At 39.1% G+C, this 18,978-nt stretch overlaps 1 protein-coding gene across 1 annotated transcript in view; it reads left to right on the top strand.

The window, feature by feature from the left end:
- The window catches only part of flt1 (fms related receptor tyrosine kinase 1), a 202,745-nt gene that overhangs the window by 168,781 nt on the left and 14,986 nt on the right, over positions 1-18,978 (top strand). Inside the window, exons 25-28 of the mRNA XM_060826118.1 lie at positions 2,945-3,044; positions 6,641-6,746; positions 8,783-8,922; positions 12,716-12,800. Coding sequence (XP_060682101.1) covers positions 2,945-3,044; positions 6,641-6,746; positions 8,783-8,922; positions 12,716-12,800 — 431 coding nt within the window. The remainder of the gene's footprint in view (positions 1-2,944; positions 3,045-6,640; positions 6,747-8,782; positions 8,923-12,715; positions 12,801-18,978) is intronic.

Raw genomic sequence — 18,978 nt, 5'->3', positions numbered from 1 at the left:
TTAATTCTGACAGTCTGTTCTGTATTGCAACGCATTATTGATAGCTGTTTGCATTTTAAGCAGAAAATCAGCTCCTATATAATGTGTAGAATATAGAGTCATAGAGATGTGCAGCACGAAAACAGACCCTTCAGTCCAACTTGTCCATGCCGACCAGATATCCTAACCTAATCTAATCCTATTTTCCAGCACTTGGCCCATACCCCTCTAAACCCATCCAATTCATATACCCATCCAGGTGCCTTTTAAATGCTGTAATTGTACCAGTCTCCACCACTTGTTCTGGCAACTCAAAAATATAGTTTTTCTGCCTCGTGGGAACAGCAATTTATGGCAAATGGGGTATTTTGTGTGACATAAGTCTCTTATTCCCAATTCTAAAATGACCATTTTTGGGGGCAGCAAGGTGGCTCACTGCTGCCTCACAGTGCCAGGGACCCATGTTTGATTCCCGCCTTGGGCAACTGTGTGGAGTTTGCACGTTCTCTCCAAGTCTGCGTGAGTTTCCTCTGGGTGCCCCGGTTTCCTCCCACAATCCAAAGATGGGCAGATTAGCTGAACTGGCCATGCTAAATTGCCCGTGGTATTCAGGGATGTGTAGGTTAGATGCATTACTCAGGGGTAAATATAGGATATTAGGTCTGGGTAGGTTACTCTTCGGAGGGTCAGTGTGGACTTGTTGGGCCAAAGGGGCCTGTTTCTGCACTATAGGGATTCTATGATTCTATGCAGTGACTGTAGCTTGAATCATCCAGTGCTATGACTTGGGTTGGCTATTTGGCCTAGGCCATTGATGTTCATAACTAGTCAATGGAGGATAGATATAGAAGTAGATTTGGGATGATGGTAGAAATTATGGAGATGTATTTGTGGAATGACCAAATAAACTAAACCATGGGACACAAGTAGAGGTCAGAGAGTTTTTGATTCTATCTTTTTTCAGTGTATCCAGGTATTCACTACTCTTGGTTTACTCAATCCATTCCAGAAGCTTCCCAGATGCCCTCATTTGCACTGGTCTTTCCTGGAATTCATTTCCTACTGGTCTGCAGTACAGGATCATTATTCAAACCTGATTGGGATTGGATGATAGGAGCTGCCAGTCAAAGTTTGTCATATTAAGATGAAGGATAAGGATGCTTCATTCTTAAACAACCATCTCTATGACAGAAACCAATCTATTGTTCAAAGTAACTCAGAGTCATAGTCATGGAGATGTACAGCATGGAAACAGACCCTTTGGTCCAACCTGTCCATGCCAACCAGATATCCCAACCCAATCTAGTCCCACCTGCCAGCACCCAGTCCACATTGCTCCAAACCCTACCTATTCATATACCCATCCAAATGCCTTTTAAATATTCCAATTGTACCAGCCTCCACCACTTCCTCTGGCAGCTCATTACATACACACACCACCCTCTCTGTGAAAAGGTTGCCCCATAGGTCTCTTTTATATCTTTCCCCTCTCACCCTCAACCTATACTCTCTAGTTCTGGACTCCCCGACCCCAGGGAAAATACTTTGTCTATTTATCCTATCCATGCCCCTCATAATTTTGTAAACCTTTATAAGGTCACCCCTCAGCCTCTGATGCTCCAGGGAAAACAGCCCCAGCCTGTACAGCCTCTCCCTATAGCTGAATGCCTCCAAGCCTGGCAACACCCTTGTAAATCATTTCTGAACCCTTTCAAGCTTCACAACATCTTTCCGATAGGAAGGAGACCAGAATTGCATGCAATATTCCAACAGTGGCCTAACTAATGTCCTGTACAGCCACAACATGACCTCCCAATTCCTGTACTCAATACTCTGACCAATGAAAGAAAACATATCAAACACCTTCTTCACTATCCTATCTACCTGCGACTCCACTTTCAAGGAGGTATGAATCTGCTCTTCAAGGTCTCTATCTTCAGCAACACTCCATAGGACCTTACCGTTAAGTGTATAAGTCCTGCTAAGATTTGCTTTCCCAAAATGCAGCACCTCGCATTTATCTGAGTTAAGTTCCATCTGCCACATCTCAGCCCATTGGCCCATCTGGTCAAGATCCTGTTGTAATCTGAGGTAACCTTCTTTGCTGTCCACTGCACCTCCAATTTTGGTGTCATCTACAAACTTACTAACTGTACCTCTTATGCTCGCATCCAAATAATTTATGTAAAAAGCTTTAGTAAATACCTCAAGATAGGTCCAAATGAAGATGAGAGCTGTGACAGGGCAAAAGCAGCTGGTTAACAGCTGTATGTATTACTGCACACGAGTATAACAGGTGGAATATTGAGTATATTTGTAATATAAGCCATGACAAGTTTAAGAAATAGCAATATCATATATTACTGCTGCTTTGCATGTCATAAATAAGGTGTCACAGAAAACATTTCTGCCCCATGCTCCCAAAACATGACTAAAATTCAGGATTTCAATATGCTATGTCGGATTTTAAGTTATTTCGTTGTCTCGATGCAGTGGACTTGATCTTATACCTTAATTTAGGACTGCTAGTATCTGGTGTGTTATAATTTAAGTTGTCTTCTATTTTACGGTCATTTCTCAACTCTTGTGAGCTTTATAAGTGGTCTGTACTGGTCACAATTATAGGACTTTGAGTGGAACATATCTGTATTCATCTGTGAGAATGCATTGTTTCTTGACATTTTATAGATTGGATTTTTAAAATCAACAATTCCCTGCACCAAACATCTGCACATTTTCTTGATGTTTGAAGTTGACATTTCTGTCACCTTCCCACAAATTTTACTGACATTCATTTCCTTATCAGATCTGACACTGAAAATATAATTCAGTTCAAAGATAATAGTCACAAACAGCTCTCACTCAGCACAGTATTATAAGCTGTATTCATGGTAGAAAGGACAGAATTACATGTGACTATTGTAATTATATTTCAAATATGGATATATCTGTATGTTGAATTCAGGAGCATCACCATACCCAGGAGTTCAAATTGATGAGGACTTTTGCAGACGACTAAGGGAGGGCACAAGGATGCGAGCTCCTGAATATTCAACTCCAGAAATGTAAGTTGACTGACAGAAATATAGGTGTTTCTAAACTGCAAAAGACAAGGTCACAACTCACATCCTGACAGTTGCAAGACACAACGATTTATTCACAACTGTCCTCTGAACAAAAATTCAACCTTTGTACTCACTAAAACCTAGGGGAAAGTGAGAACTGCAGATGCTGGAGATCAGAGTGCAGAGTGTAGTGCTGGAAAAGCACAGCAGGTCAAGCAGCATCCGAGGAGCAGGAGAATCAACTTTTCGGGCATAAGCCCTCTGAATTTTCCTGCTTCTCAGATACTGCCTGACCTGCTGTGCTTTTCCATCACCATATTCTTGACTCACTAATTATCTGATTATGTAATGGGACCTTATTACTGAATGTTCTAATGAATTAATAACTGGCCAAGGTAGAAATTACATCATTAATTTACAGTTGGACACACCTGGATGTGAAAGTGTTGGAAAACCAATAAAAATCATCCTGATTATTTTGCATATAATATGGTTTCATAGTACCACTGAAGAAATTATTGGGAACTACCTGCTAAATAAGTTAACAGAAGGTTTGAAAAACTGAAAAACTGCAGATGCTGGAGATTAGAAATAAAAAGAGAAATTGCTGAAAAAGTTCAGAGGTGTGGCAAAGAAAGTAGAACGGGTTCTGAAGAAGGGTCACTGGATCTGTAATGTTAATTCTACTTACTCGCCATAGATGCTGCCAGACTTGCTGAGATTTTCCAGCAATTTTTGTTTTTGTAGCAGAAAGTTAAGTTTCTTCTGCAACACCAAAGATTTGTGTTATTTTCATTAAAACACAGTGGTTATGTGGAGTGATTTAATAGTTACATCCAAAATAATGAATGGTTGCAACAGGTTAGAAAGAGGCAAACAAGCTTCAGTCCTACAATGTCTTAGTTAGTAATAGTTCACCTCTGAATAAGGAGATTATGGATTTAATGTCAGAACAGAACTTGGGCACAACAGTTTAAGCTGTCATTCCAGTGCAGTGCTGAGAAAGTTGATATGACTATACTTCAGTTGAGGCATTAAACTAAGACCCCATCAGGTCTCAAAGGTGGATATAAATGATTACTTGTCCAATACTTGGAAAGAGAAGAGGGGAGTTAGCCATGTTTTCTTGTGTAAAAAATTTGCCTCTCATGTCTTTTTTAAATCTCTGTCCTCTCACCTTAGAAATGTGCCCCCAGTCTTCATCTCAAAATATTATAAGATGCAGCTAATGAGATTTGTAGATGTGTCATCAATTTTCAAACAGTTTGTTAGTTGTGGAAAGATTCCATCAGACTGGAATATGGAAAACATAACCTCTCTTTTCCAGCAGGAATAGGAGGCAGAAAGCTGGAATCTATAGGTTAGTTAGCTTTGCTGACTGTCTGTGGGTAAGGTTTCAAATCCATCATTAAGGAGTTTATATCTGGGTACTTTAGAAAAACACAAGGTAATCAGGAAGAGCGAGTATGGCTTTGTCAAAGGGAAATCATGTTTTGCCAACTTATTGGAGTTCTTTGAAGGGGTAACATGTGATGTGGATAAAGGAGAGCCTGTGGACATACTGCACCTGAAATTCCAAAACGCATTTGACAAGTTGACACATAAAAGGTCTTTGCACAGATTTAGAGCTCATGGTGTAGGGAGTAACACAATTAACATGGATAGAAGATTAGTTAGCTGGTCTTCTGGAAATAGAACTACTGAATGCATAAATCAATTTTTTTCTGCTTGGGAGGATGTAATGAGTGGAGTCCTGTAGAGGTCTGTGCTTTGGCTTCAACTTTGTATAATTTATATTAATGATTCAGATGAGGGAAGCAAAGATATGGTAGCTAAAGGGCAGCACAGTCACACAATAGTTAGTACTGCTGTCTCACAGTTCTAGGGACCCATGTTTGATTCCAGCTTTGGGCGACCGTGTGGAATTTGAATGTTCTCCCTTAGTCTGTGTGGGTTTCTGCCAGGTGCTCCGATTTCCTTCCATAGTCCAAAAATATATAGGATAGTGAATTGGCCATGTTAAATTGCCCATTGTGTCCAGGCATGTACAGGCTCTGAGGAGTAGCCATGGTAAATGTATGATTATGGTATCTGGTGGAATGCTCTTCAGTGGGTCGATGTGACTCCATGGACCAAATAACTTCTATCTGCACTATGGAGAGTCTAGGATTCTAAAGTTGTAGGCAACACAGATAGGTAAGAAAGTGTGTTGTGAAAAGGACATTTGAAGATGCAGATGAATAGAGGAAGTTTGACTGTGTGACCAAAATAGAGAGAGAGAGACTGTAGAATTCTAAGCTGTAGAGGATTTCTAGTGCATGAATTGCAAAATTTAGTAGAGCTTGTAATCAAGAAGACTAATGGGATGTTATCCCTTTATTATGAGAGGAATTCCACTTAAAAGTAAGAGATAATGCTTCAGTGACACAAGATATTGGTTTGACCACATCTTGAATATTGAGTATTGTTTTGGTTTCTTTATTTAAGGAATGTCAAGTGATACAGTTCAGAGGAGGTTTACTAGATTGATACCTGGACCTGCAGGTTAATTTATGATGCTAGGTTCGACAGACTGAGCCGGTTTCCATTGGAGTTTAGAGTACTGAGGGATCTCTTAATTGATCTTGACATGTTTCCTCTTCCAGAACCAGTTGTTAAACCATGTCTCATAGGTCTGGAAGAGGAAACGTGTCAGAAATGACACCTATATTTGATCGTAATTTTTTTTTCACCTGCATGTGGTTCCCAAGTTCTGCTAATGCTGGATGTTGGTGAGTGACTTTGAAGGCAACATGGGTGATATTAGAGGCCATGGGCATTAGTTGGCATGTAGAGTGGTTGTGAGGGTGAGGGATAGAGGGTCTAACTGCTTCTGAGAACTGAGGCAGGCATTTTAACCAGTTTATCACAGCATTTGACTATCCCAATGGTCTCCTACCCTCTGCCTCTATGGTAACTAGGCCTGTGCACCCATTCACCCAAGCAAAAGAGAAGTGATTTGTGATACTGCTTTCTGTAAACAGCTCAGTGAGTTAGGAAATTTTCCAATATAAACTACCTACTTCAATGGCTGAATTTTGGCCCCAGATCAACTGAACATCTCAAAACTGAGGTATGAAGCATAGGTGAGTAAAGGAAATTGAGGTGTCGATCAGCTAGGATCTAATTGAATGGCAGAACAGACTGGATGACTGACTCATGTTTCTATGTTGTGCTATGTAGCAGATTTTCTCCAATATTGTAGTGTCATCCAAGTCAATTAATACTAAACCCAATGTAAAATAGACAAAAAGTAAAATACCAGTGACACTGGAAATCTGAAACAAACGCAGAGAATGATGGAGAAACTCACTGGGTCTGGCAGAATCTTAGGAGAGAGAAAAACAAAGTTAACAATTTGTGTCTGGCATAATTCTTCCTCAGAATGAATATAGACTCCTCATTGGACAAATCACCTGTAAAAATGAGATTCAATTCAAGACACATAGTGTTTATTGATGCCTCTTAATATTTATTTCACAATGTCTCTAAAACATAATTGACATCATTATTTATTTTAATGTTGAACAATTAATTGTTTGCTGGATCTGTTCTAGTTATCAAACATTACTTGACTGCTGGCATGTTGATCCCAAAGAACGCCCGACTTTCACAGAGCTTGTGCAAAGGCTTGGAGATTTATTACAAGCAAATGCCCAACAGGTACTGTGTTTGTTTTCTCTGCCCATGCACTGGATTTCTGTTAGTGTTAATACCAAATATTTGAGTTGGAATGTTTTAAGATTCAAGATTGAACTGTTATAAAGATAAAAGATTCCATTTGGTCCATCTAGTCCGCACTGACCCTCTGTAGAGCAAGGCATCCAGAACCACCCCTCCATCCTATCCCTCTAACCCTGCATATTTCATGATTGATCTACCTATCCAGCACATCCCGGGACACAATGGACAATTTAGCATAGGCAATTCACCTAACGTGATATCTTTAGACTGTGGGAGGAAGCCTGAACACTTGGAGACAGCCAACACAGACATGGTGGGAATACACAAACTCCACACAGACTGTCAGCTGAGGGTGGAATCGAACCCAGGTCCCTGGCGCTGTGAAGCAGCATTGCTGACCACTAAGCTGCCATGCTTCTCTCTGTCACTTCTATGTCACTAATTTTTTGTGGTGATTTAAATTCTGATAATAATACTGAAAAGGCAAATATTGTCAAAGCTTTTTGTCATTTATTCATCAGACATTTCAAATGAATATTAATTCAAAGGATAGACCAAAACCTGCAACAAAATATGTCTTTTCTCCACAATACTCAAGTTCTGTATTACCAAATTACTATTTACAATAATTTTCTTGTAACTTAGGTTTATTCAGACAAGTGGATGTTCTATATTTTATGCAACATATAGTGCTTATACCAGATACATATAACCAGGAACAGAATCAGTTAACTTCAACCTAAGGTCACAAGCTTTTTTCTTTGTTTACTTGAGGGCCTTGGGCAGCATTTATTGCCCATCCCTGGTTGCTCTTGAGAAAGTGATGGTGAGCCATCTTCTTCAACTTCTGCTAACAAGGAAACACTCCCTTAACACATAGTAGTATCAGTGTGTACTATCTACCAGATATACAGCAGAAATTTACCAAGTCTATTTAGATAGCACTTTGCACATCCATGATCACTTCCACCCAGAAGGGCAAGGGCAACTTTACACAGGAATACTGCCACCTGCCTTGGAAATGTATCACCATTACCTCAATATCGCTTAGGTCAAAATTCTGGAATTCCTTCCCTAAAGGCATTGTGAGTCAACCTACAGTATATGGACTGCAGCAGTTCAAGGGCAACTAGAGACGGGCAATAATTGCTGCTCAACCAGCAATGTCCACAGCTCATGAGTCAATTTAAGAAAGTGCATATGCTGTATATAGACCCACAATGCCTTTAGGGAGGGAATTCCAGGGTTTTGACCCAGTGTCACTGAAGGAACAGTGATATATTTCCAGGTCAGAATGGTGAGTGGCTTAGAAAGAAATTTGCAGGTGGTGGTGTTCCCATGTAACTGCTGTCCTTGTCCTTCTAGATGGAAGTGGTCATGAGTTTGGAAGGTGCTATTTAAGGTTCTTTGTGAATTTATGCAGTGCATCTTGTAGACAGAACACACAACTGAAAATCAGTGAGAGTGACTAAATATTTATGGATGTGGTGCCAATCATGAATGCTTTATCTTGGATGGTGTCAAGCTGCTTGGGTGGTATAGGAGCTGTACCCATCCAGGCAAGTGAAGCATATTCCATCACACTCCGACTTGTGCATTGTAGGTGGTGGACAAGCTCTGGGGAGGCAGGAGGTTAGTTACTTACCACAGTATTCCGAGCTTCCAACTTACTTTTGTAGCCCCTGTATTTATATGACAAGTCCAATTTAGCTTCTGGTCATTGGTAATGTGTTAGTAATGGGGGAATTGAGTGATGGTATTGCCTTTGAATGTCAAGGGATTATGGTTAGATTGTCTCTATTGGAGATGGTCATTATTAGACATTTGTGTGGCACAAATGTTGCTTGCCACTTGTAAGCCCAAGCTGAGATATTGTCCAGATCATATCACATTTGAACATGGACTGCTTCAGTAAGCTATTATTGTCATTATTAGCTGCAAAGAACAACTCTTTCACCACTTCTGAATATAAGGGTTTTTAACATATAAAACAAAGGATATGTTCTCTTTTGCAGGATGGAAAAGACTACATCCCACTGAGTACCAAACTGGTAACAAATAGCTTTCATTTTTTGATCCCAACATCACCAGATTCCTGCTTGGGAGATGAAATGGAGAATTCAAAATTTAATTATGAACATACAGGAAGCTTTGGGTAAAATATATTGTTCTTTATCTGACAAATGAAAATACATACTGAAAAGGGACTAAATTTAATGGAGCCCCCTGGAGCATGTGTGATGTTAGGCAACGTGGGAGAATTAGATCAGAATACATACCTAATTTTCAGCTTTTCCCAGTTTAGCAGATCTCAGGGCTAGTACCTAAGACAGACAGCCTGTAGTGGTGGTATCTGTTTTGCTAGAATTAATTCTGTCCAAGCTCAAGGATTAACAGTGAAACTGCAATTGTTGTAAGTATAAAGGATACAAAGGATACTCTTTAAGATTTCCCAGCATGCACACAGGTTTAGTTCTATCACATTTATCAAGATAATTCTGAAGTCAGTAAATGGAAATGGAAAAGGAAATTAAGTTTAGATATGACAATTAAGATTGATTTCATCCTCAAAACTGTGATAAGATGAGACAAGTTTTGATCCAATTTTAACACCATTTACAATTATTTCACTTGAGACAGAAATGAGATTTAAAAATTGCCTAATTTTGCACAGTCAAAATGTTTAATACTGGCTACCCTAAAATACTAATGCAGGAAACAGCATTTATTAAATCACTTAGACTAGAAAGATTGAGCTTAAATCATCCCATATATTTTTTCTTAAAAGGGAATGATGAGGTAGAGAACCCAGTGTGAATCATATCCTCGGCTGAATTCTTGGTAGTAGCTGTGTTACTAACTTTAGTTAAGAACTGGACTGAAAAAAATGATATAAAGTTGTAATGTCTATTCGTGTGTATCATGCAACACCATTGTCAGGGTCATCACTGGCAGGTGGCTGTCTCTGCATTTGGGGAAAAAGCTAGTTACATGCCTGTTAGATAGTTATGTAGAGAAAACATATGCCTGTATTTCTGAAATCCATGTTGAATCTGGAATCTGTTACACTCATGTCTGAACTTTGAAAATATACAATGCTATTTGTCTGTTTATCCCTTAGATTTAATCAAAGTGCAAAACCATTCCTAAGCTTGCCTTTAACCTTTGGTTTTGGCAACTTCCAGTTATGTCATTCAGTTTATACCCCTTTATGATACATTGATTTATGAATTAAGTCACTCTCATTGGCTGGCTTCCCAATTACTTCATATCTTTCAGAAGTAAAACATCCCAAATGACTCAGCATAACAAGTGAGGGGGAGCTTTTAAAAGGATGGTAACAGTAGTACATGGGAGACTTGAAAAGATAGCAGAGCTCGACATTCTGAAGGAGACAAACCTTTAGCTGACTAGCCTCATTTTAATATTTGAAATCTGTCTCCCACCAAAAGCTAGCTAGAAAGGCTGTACCAAATACTTGCAAGTGTGGAAAGTGAAAGAAAGAGGCAGTGTACTATTGATTCTACTGAAGAGCAGAAAATATTGCTTACCTAGTTCTCTGGCATCTTTTTTAGATGCTCAACTGCTGGCAGCAGAAGCCATGACTGACCTTTAAGTCAGGTGTGATAAGGTGTTACTGGGTAGAAATGATTCAGCCCGCAGTCAATAAGGTCAAAGATCAAAATCAATTTTAATCCCTCCCAATCACTATTCCCACAAATGAAGGGCATTAGCTGCATTTAATATCGACTTCATATAAGGCTAGGGAAATAATAATGAGGAATCAAGAAATGGTAGAGGAGTTCAACAAATACTTTGTATCAGTCTTCACAGTAGAATATATAAATAGCATTCTAAAATTTCTAACTAATCAAGAGGTAAAGGAGGAAAGAAAATAAATACAATAACTACCACTAGTGAAAAAGTGCTCGGGAAAGTAATGTTACTAAAGGTTGATAGGTCCCCTGGATCTGATGGGATGCAGCATAGAGTATTAAAGGAAGCAGCTCCAGAGATAATGGTCATGCTGTTTGAAATCTTCTAGAAGTCCTTAGTTCTGGAAAAGTTCCAGAGGATTGGAAAACTGCCAAAGTAAGAACTTTTTTTAAAAGGGGAAGGAAATGAAAAACAGGTTACTATAGGTCAATGAACTTAACACCTGTTATTGAAGAACTGTTAGAGTCTATTATAAAGGATTTAATAGCAAAGCCTTTAGAAATACATAATATGACGGAGCAGAGTCAGCATGGTTTCAAGGATTGGATATGACATCTGACAAATTTACGATAAGCAACAAGTGGAATAGATAAAGGATAAGCAGTGGATGGAATATATTTGGCTTTTCTGAAAGTCTTTGATAAGGTACCACGTGTTAAATTACATGATAAGATAACAGCCCATGATGTTGGAGGTAAGATATTAGCATGGGTAGAGAATCGGCTAACTAATAGACAGAGAGAGTTGAGATAAGTATGATACTTTCAGGTTGGCAACCCATAACTAGTGGAGTACCATAGGATTCCTTGCTGGGTCCACAATTATTTACTATACTTGTTAATGACTTGGATGAGTGAAGTGAACATACTATAGCCAAGTTTGCAAATCACCACAAAAATGTGTGAAGGCAAATGGTGAGGATGATACAAATAGTCTGCAAAGGCATAGAAACAGGTTAAGTGGGTGGACAAGAACTTGGCAGATGGAATATAATGTGGGAAGATGTGAGCTTATGCACTTTAGCGTGAAGAATAGATGAGCTTAATATTATTTAAATGGAGAAAAGTTACAGAACAGAGAGATGTGGGGAATTCTCATCATTGAATCACAAAAAGGTAGCATCCAAGCTCAGAAGTAATAGAGAAGACAAGTGGAATGTTGGCATTTATTTCAAGAGGGAATGAAGTTTTAAAGTAGGGATATTTTGTTAATACTTTACAAGGTACATGTCGATCACAACTGGAATACAGTGAACAGTTTTGGGGCCCCTTATCGAAGGTAAGGAACACTGGCATTGAAGACAGTCCAGAGAAGGTACAAGTTGGATGCTACTGGGTATGGAGAGACTGTATTAGGAGGAGATTGGGCCTGTACTTATTGGAATTTAGAAGCATAAGCGGCAATCTCATTGAAACATTCACAATTCTTAAGGGCCTTGAATGAGTAGACACAGAAATGTTGTTTCCTCTTGTGGGAGAGACTTGGACCAGAGTACATAAACTCAGAATATGAGGTTGCATATTTAAGACAGAGATAAAGAGGGCTTTTTTCTGTCAAAGGGTAGTGAATTTGTAGACTTCCTTACGACAAAGGGCTTTCAAGGCTGGGTCATTAAATATGTTCAAGGCTGTGATAAACAGATTATTAATCAGTAAGGGAATCAAGGGTTATTAGAGAACAGGCAAAAAAGTGGAGGTATTAGATTAGATATAATCTCATTAAATGGTGGAGCACAGTCATTGGATTGAATGGTCTGCTTTTATACCTTTGTCTTATGGTCTACCATATGCTTGCTGTTCTTTTAACCTATTATCTAGTTAGATCTATAGGTTTACTTGTAAATTCTGATTTGATAATTACTCGAACTATTTCAGTCATTAAAGATAATCCTTACATCAAATTTCAATGTTAACTCTCATTTTCAATTTTGTTTGTACATTGTAAATTTGTTTCCAATCAAACTCAAATGTCCAGTGTCCACATAAACCCACATCAGTTTGTGCCATGTGCAATTTTAAACGTTCTTCTTACATACCTATATTAATGTCATTACTGTATATTATGCATCAGACATTGAAGGTCATTAAACAAAATTTAATGATTAGATTCTGCTCATATTTAAATGCTTTCATGTTCCCATATATCAAACAGAATTATGAAGAAATCCTTTTATCTTTGCTTAACTCTGTTTTGTAGACTAATTTAAATGTGTAATGTTGCTGTCACTGTAGATATATTAACACTGGTATGAAGAAACAAGCACAGAATGTAAAGACCTTTGAAGAGTTACCACTTCAGCTTACAACATTAACAGATGTAAGTTTTCTTACGAATGTATACTGTTATGCACTGTTTGATAGCTTTGGCTCTGTTTCAAAACTTAAAAGTTACAATACAGCTTTGCAAGCATCCTTCCCCACAATACAATGGATAGATGTTATCAACCATGTTATGATAAACTTCACAAAATACATTTGGTTTCCTTCTGAATCTTTGCCTCTTCCCTTTTGAATTTATGAACACCTCAAGCATGATAAATTAATGAAATATAACTTAAAGTGACAACCTGTACTCTATAATATTATTTCACATTTAAGGATTTGTAAGTTAGTTTTAATCAAACAGAAGAAGATGAACTGATTGAGCTTATGTCTGGCTTAAACTCTGAAAGTTCTTCTAAAATAAGCTATGCTTTTCTTTGTTCACCACTTGAGTCAAATGTGAGTAATCCCTTTGTGGTAAATTGATTTCCATCTTTATTGACAGTATTATTACAACAATTGAAAATGATTCATTCTCAGCAATAATGTGTTAGTTTTCCTTTCAAAACTTAATCCACTTCAATTGAAACTGAACCAAATGGAGTCTGTAGCCAAAATTATCATTAGGTACAAAAGAGTTGAAAGATTTAAAATGACAGAGGGAAGGAACTGAACCAGACATAACAACATCTCAAGATGGCAGGTTAATGAGATGAAATGTTAATCAAAGAATTACACAGTGGAATGGAACAGATAGGACAGAGAATGAAGGACAAGTGGCAACATATCATCAGGCTTTTTTTTATTTTGGTGATCACTTGCTCCCTCCTTTTCATTTACATTGTCCAGTTGAATGGGATTGTTTGAAGAGTAAGATAAGAAGAAAATATAAGAAGGTATTACACAATATTTTGGAAAAAGTGTTTCTTATTACTGTGCCTATTGATATTAAATACAGTTTCCTTGATGGATCAGTTCTGTAACTATCTGATTAAAAACCTAGTCTTTTACAGTACACACTTATTTGGGAAAGTTTGAAGAATTATTACAAATAGATGTCTATCTTCATTCACTTTTCCTGCATAAACAACTAGATAATTGGTTTAAATATTTATCCAAATTGATTACATTTACAGACAGTAAAAACACTAAAAAGTCCAAGAAAATTGAAAATGAAGCATTGAAAATATTTAATAAATTGAGCAAAATATGAATAGTGGCAACAATGGTGAAAGAAAGCTGATACAGAAAAAATTAGGAATGGAAATAGTATCACTTGATCCACATCTGTTGCATTTGTTTGGGAGATGCCACAACTTATAGATTTGGGGTGCCTTCCTTTCTCCTCAACCATGGATTCCCTGCTAGCATTGTTAACAGGGGTTTTATTATGTCTTTTTTATTTTTTATACACTTCTGGAACATGGCATCACTGAGTGGCAGCATTTATTGCCCATCCCTACTTGCCCTTAAGAACGTGGTGACGAGCTGCCTTCTTGAGCTGCCACAGTCCATGTACTATGGATAGACCCACAATGCCCTTAAGGAGGGAATTCCAATGTTTGGACCAGTGTCACTGAAGGAGCAATGATATATTTCCAAGTCAGGATGGTCAGTAGCTTGGAGGGGAACTTGCAAGTGGTGGTGTTCCAATGTATCTACTGCTCTTGGCCCTCTCAATGAAAGTAGTCGTGAGTTTGGAAGGTGCTGTCTAAGTGAATTTCTGCAGTGCATCTTGTAGATAGTACCCATTGCTGTTACTGAGTGTCAGTAGTGAAAGGAGTGGATGCTTGTCAATGTGGTGTCAATCAAGTGGGCTACTTTTGTCCTGAATGGTGTTAAGCTTCTGAGTGATATTAGCACTGCACTCTTCCAGCAAATGGGTGTGCTCCATCCCACTCCTGACGTGAGTTGCAGTTGGTGGACAGTCTGAGGTCATAGAGTCATACTGCATGGAAACACCTTTCGGTCCAACTAGTCCACGGTGATTCTGTTCCTAAACTAAATTAGTCCCACTTGCCTGTGTTTGGCCCACATTCCTCCAAACCTTTCCTATTCATCAACTTATCCAAATGTCTTTTCAGTGTAGTAACTGTACCTTCATCCACCACGTTCTCGAGGTTCGTTCCACATATGAACCAGTCTCTGCATAAAAATATTGCCCCTCATGTCATAGAGTCATAGAGATGTACAGCACAGAAATAGACCTTTCTTTCCAACCCGTCCATGCCAACCAGATACGCCAACCCAATCTAGTCCCACCTGCCAGCACCCGGCCCATATCCCTCCAAACCCTTCCTATTCATATATCCATCCAAATGCCTTCCAATTGTACCAGCCTTAACCATTTCCTTTGCTAGCTCATTCCATACACGTACCTCCCTCTGCATGAAAAAAGTTGCCCAGTAGGTCTCTTTTATTTATTTCACCTCTCACCCTAAACCTATGCCCTTTAGTTCTAGACTCCCCCATCCCAGGGAAAAGAATTTGTCTATTTACCCTTTCCATGCCCCTCATAATTTTGTAAACCTCTATAAGGTCATCCCTCAGCCTCCAATGCTCCAGGGAAAACAGCCCCAGCCTATTCAGCCTCTCCCTATAGCTGAAAGCTTCCAACCTTGGCAAAATCTTTGTAAATCTTTTCTGAGACCTTTCAACTTTTACAACATCTTTCCGATAGGAAGGAGACCAGAATTGGATTCAATATTCCAACAGTGGTCTAACCAATGTCCTGTACAGCCGCAACATGACCTCCCAACTCCTGTGCTCAATACTCTGACCGATAAAGGAAAGCATACCAAACGCCTTCTTCGATATCCTATCTACCTGCGACTCCACTATCAAAGAGCTATGAACCTACACTCCAAGGTCTCTTTGTTCAGCAACACTTCCTAGGACCTTACTATTAAGTGTATAAATCCTACTAAGATTTGCTTTCCCAAAAATGCAGCATCTTGCATTTAACTGAATTAAAGTCTATCTGCCACTTCTCAGCCCATTGGCCCAACTGATCAAGATCCTGTTGTAATCTGAGGTAACTTTCTTTGCTGTCCATTACGCCTCCAGTTTTGGTGTCATCTGCAAACTTACTAACTATATCTCTAATGCTCAAATCAAAATCATTTATAAAAATGACGAAAAGCAGTGGACCTAGCACTGATCCTTGTGGCACTCCACTGGTCACAGGTCTCCAGTCTGAAAAACAACCCTCCACCACCACTCTCTATCTTCTACCTTTCAGCCAGTTCTGTATCCAAATGGCTAGTTCTCCCTGTATTCCATGAGATTGAACCTTGCTAACCAGTCTCCCATGGGGAACCTTGCCAAATGCCTTACTGAAGTCCATTCAGATCACATCTACCACTCTGCCCTCATCAATCCTCTTTGTTACTTCTTCAAAAAACTCAATGAAGTTTGTGAGACATGATTTCCCATGCACAAAGTCATGTTGACTATCCCTAATCAGTCCTTGCCTTTCCAAATACATGTACATCCTATCCCTCAGGATTCCCTCCAACACCTTACCCACCACCAACATCAGGCTCACTGGTCTATAATTCCCTGGCTTGTCCTTACCACCCTTCTTAAACAGTGGCACCATATTAGCCAACCTCCAGTCTTCCGGCACCTCACCTGTGACTATCTATGATACAAGTATATCAGCAAGAGGCCCAGCAATCACTTCCCTAGCTTCCCACAGAGTTCTAGGGTACACCTGATCAAGTCCTGGGGAGTTATCAACATTTATACATTTCAAGACATCCAACACTTCCTTCTCTGTAATATGGACATTTTTCAAGATGTCACCATCTATTTCCCTACATCCTGTATCTTCCATATCCTTTTCCACAGTAACTACTGATGCAAAATACTCGTTTAGTATCGCCCCCATTTTCTGTGGCTCCACACAAAGGCCTCCTTGCTGATCTTTGAGGGGCCTTATTCTCTCCTTAGTTACCCTTTTGTCCTTAATGTGTTTGTAAAAACTGTTTTTATTTTCCTTAATTCTATTTACCAAAGCTATCTCATGTCCCCTTTTTGCCCTCCTGATTTCCCTCTTAAGTATACTCCTACTTCTTCTATACTCTAAGGATTCACTCGATCTATCCTGTCTATACCTGACACAAGCTTCCTTTTTTTCTTAACCAAATCCTCAATGTCTTTAGTCATTCAGCATTTCCTATTCCTCCTGCCTTTATACCCTTCTAAGGAATCATTTGATCTACCCTGTCTATACCTGACATGTGCTTCCTTCTTTTTCTAAACCAAACCCTCAATTTCTTTAGTCATTCAGTATTCCCTAAACCAAATATTCCATATCTCACCTTAAAAATATGGTCCCTTGTTTTGAATTCTCCCACCTTAGGGAAAAGACCCTTGCTGTTTGCCTTATCTATGCCTGTTATGATTTGGTAAACCTCAATAAGGTCACCCCTCAATGTTCTATGCTGTAGTGCGTAAAACTCCAACCTTTCCAGCCAAACATTATAACTGAAACCTTCCATTCTTAGCAACATCTGGAAAATGTTTTTTGAACCCTCTCCAATTTAATAATATCCTTTGAACAGCAACATGACCAGAAGTGTGCACAGTACTCCAGAGTAGGCCTCACAAATCTCCTGCACAAACTCAACACGATGTCCCAACTCCTATACTCCAAGGTTTGAGCAATCAAGGCAAGTATGCTAAATGCCATCATACTTATCCTGTATACCTGTGACACAGATTTCAAAGAACTATGTACCTGAACACTTAGGTCTCTCTGTTCTACAACACTATTCATACTCCTGTCATTAATTGTATAAGTCCTGCCCTTGTTTGTTTTAACAAAATGCAATATCATGCATTTATCCAAATTAAACTCCATCTGCTGCTCCTCAGCCCATTAACCCAATTAATCAAGATCTCTTTGTAATCCTAGTAATCTTCTTCAATTTTGGGACCATTCCACAAACTTACTAGTCATGCCTCCTAAATTATCATCCAAATTTTTATATAAATGGCAAATAAAAGTGAATCCAGCACTAATCCCTGTGGATTACCGTTAGTCTCCAGCTTCCAGTCCGAGAAACAACCCTCCACCACCACCCTCTATCTCCTACCATCAAGCCAATTTTTTATTCAGTTGACAAGCCCTCCCTGAATCCCACGTGATCTAACTTGATCAAATGTCTACCATGTGGAACCTTGTCAAAAGCTTTACTAAAGTTAATGTAAACAATGTCTACCACTCTGCCTTCATCAATCTTTTTAATTTTTCAAAAACTCAAGTATGTGAGACATGAATTCCTTCGCACAAAACCATGCTGACTATTCCTAATCATTCCTTGCTTCTCCAAATGCATATAAATTATATCTTCCAGAATTATCTCCAACAATTTACCTACCACCAATGTCAGACTCATAGGTTTGTACTTCCCAGGTTTCTCCTTACAGCCTTTCTTAAATAAAGGCACAACATTAGCCACCCTCCAGTCCTCTGGCTCCTCATCCATGGTGATAGATGATACAAATATCTCTGCTCAGGGCCCTGTAATTTCTTCCCTAACTTCCCTGTGATACATTTGATCAAGTCGCAGCGATTTATCAATGTTTATGTTTTCTAAGATTTCCACCAACCCCACCCCACCAACACCCCACCCCCCACTTCAGCATTTCCTCCTCTATAATGTACACTGTTCTCAAAACATCAATATTAATTTCCCAGCTTCTCCAGCCACCACTTGCTGCAGTATTCCTAGTCTTTGACCTGCTCTTATAGCACAATCTTGTGCTTGTACAATGAGTCCAGTTGAGTTTCTGGTCAAAGGTAACCCCCAGAAAGATGACAGTAGAGGATTCAGTAATAGTAACACCACTGAATAATCAGGACAGTGATTAGATTGTCTCTTATTGGAGATGGTCATTGTCTGCCATTTGTGTGGTACAAATTTTACTTGCCACTTGTCAGTCCAAGTGGATATATAATGCATAATGAAGAATGTGATAAAGATTCACAGATGACAATGTATAGACAGTTGTGGCCATTTTCACACACTCACAGTCTCCTCTGTCACTCATCCAGATATCCGCAGGTGCTTCTGCCTCTTGCTTTAGATCTTGTAGTCAGGGTAGCATCTCATTCATCCTCATGTTCCTTAACCCTCTCCTTTAGCTTTTTATTGCCTGGTGCTATGCACATCCTGTATAGCATCCAGCCCCTTGCGCCAATTTCTAAGTATACGTTTCCTGGT

Source organism: Hemiscyllium ocellatum, chromosome 6 (assembly GCF_020745735.1).
Source record: "Hemiscyllium ocellatum isolate sHemOce1 chromosome 6, sHemOce1.pat.X.cur, whole genome shotgun sequence".
Lineage (NCBI taxonomy): Eukaryota > Metazoa > Chordata > Chondrichthyes > Orectolobiformes > Hemiscylliidae > Hemiscyllium > Hemiscyllium ocellatum.
The sequence above is the reverse complement of the archived record's forward strand: the minus strand, read 5'-3'. Positions and strand labels throughout refer to the sequence as shown.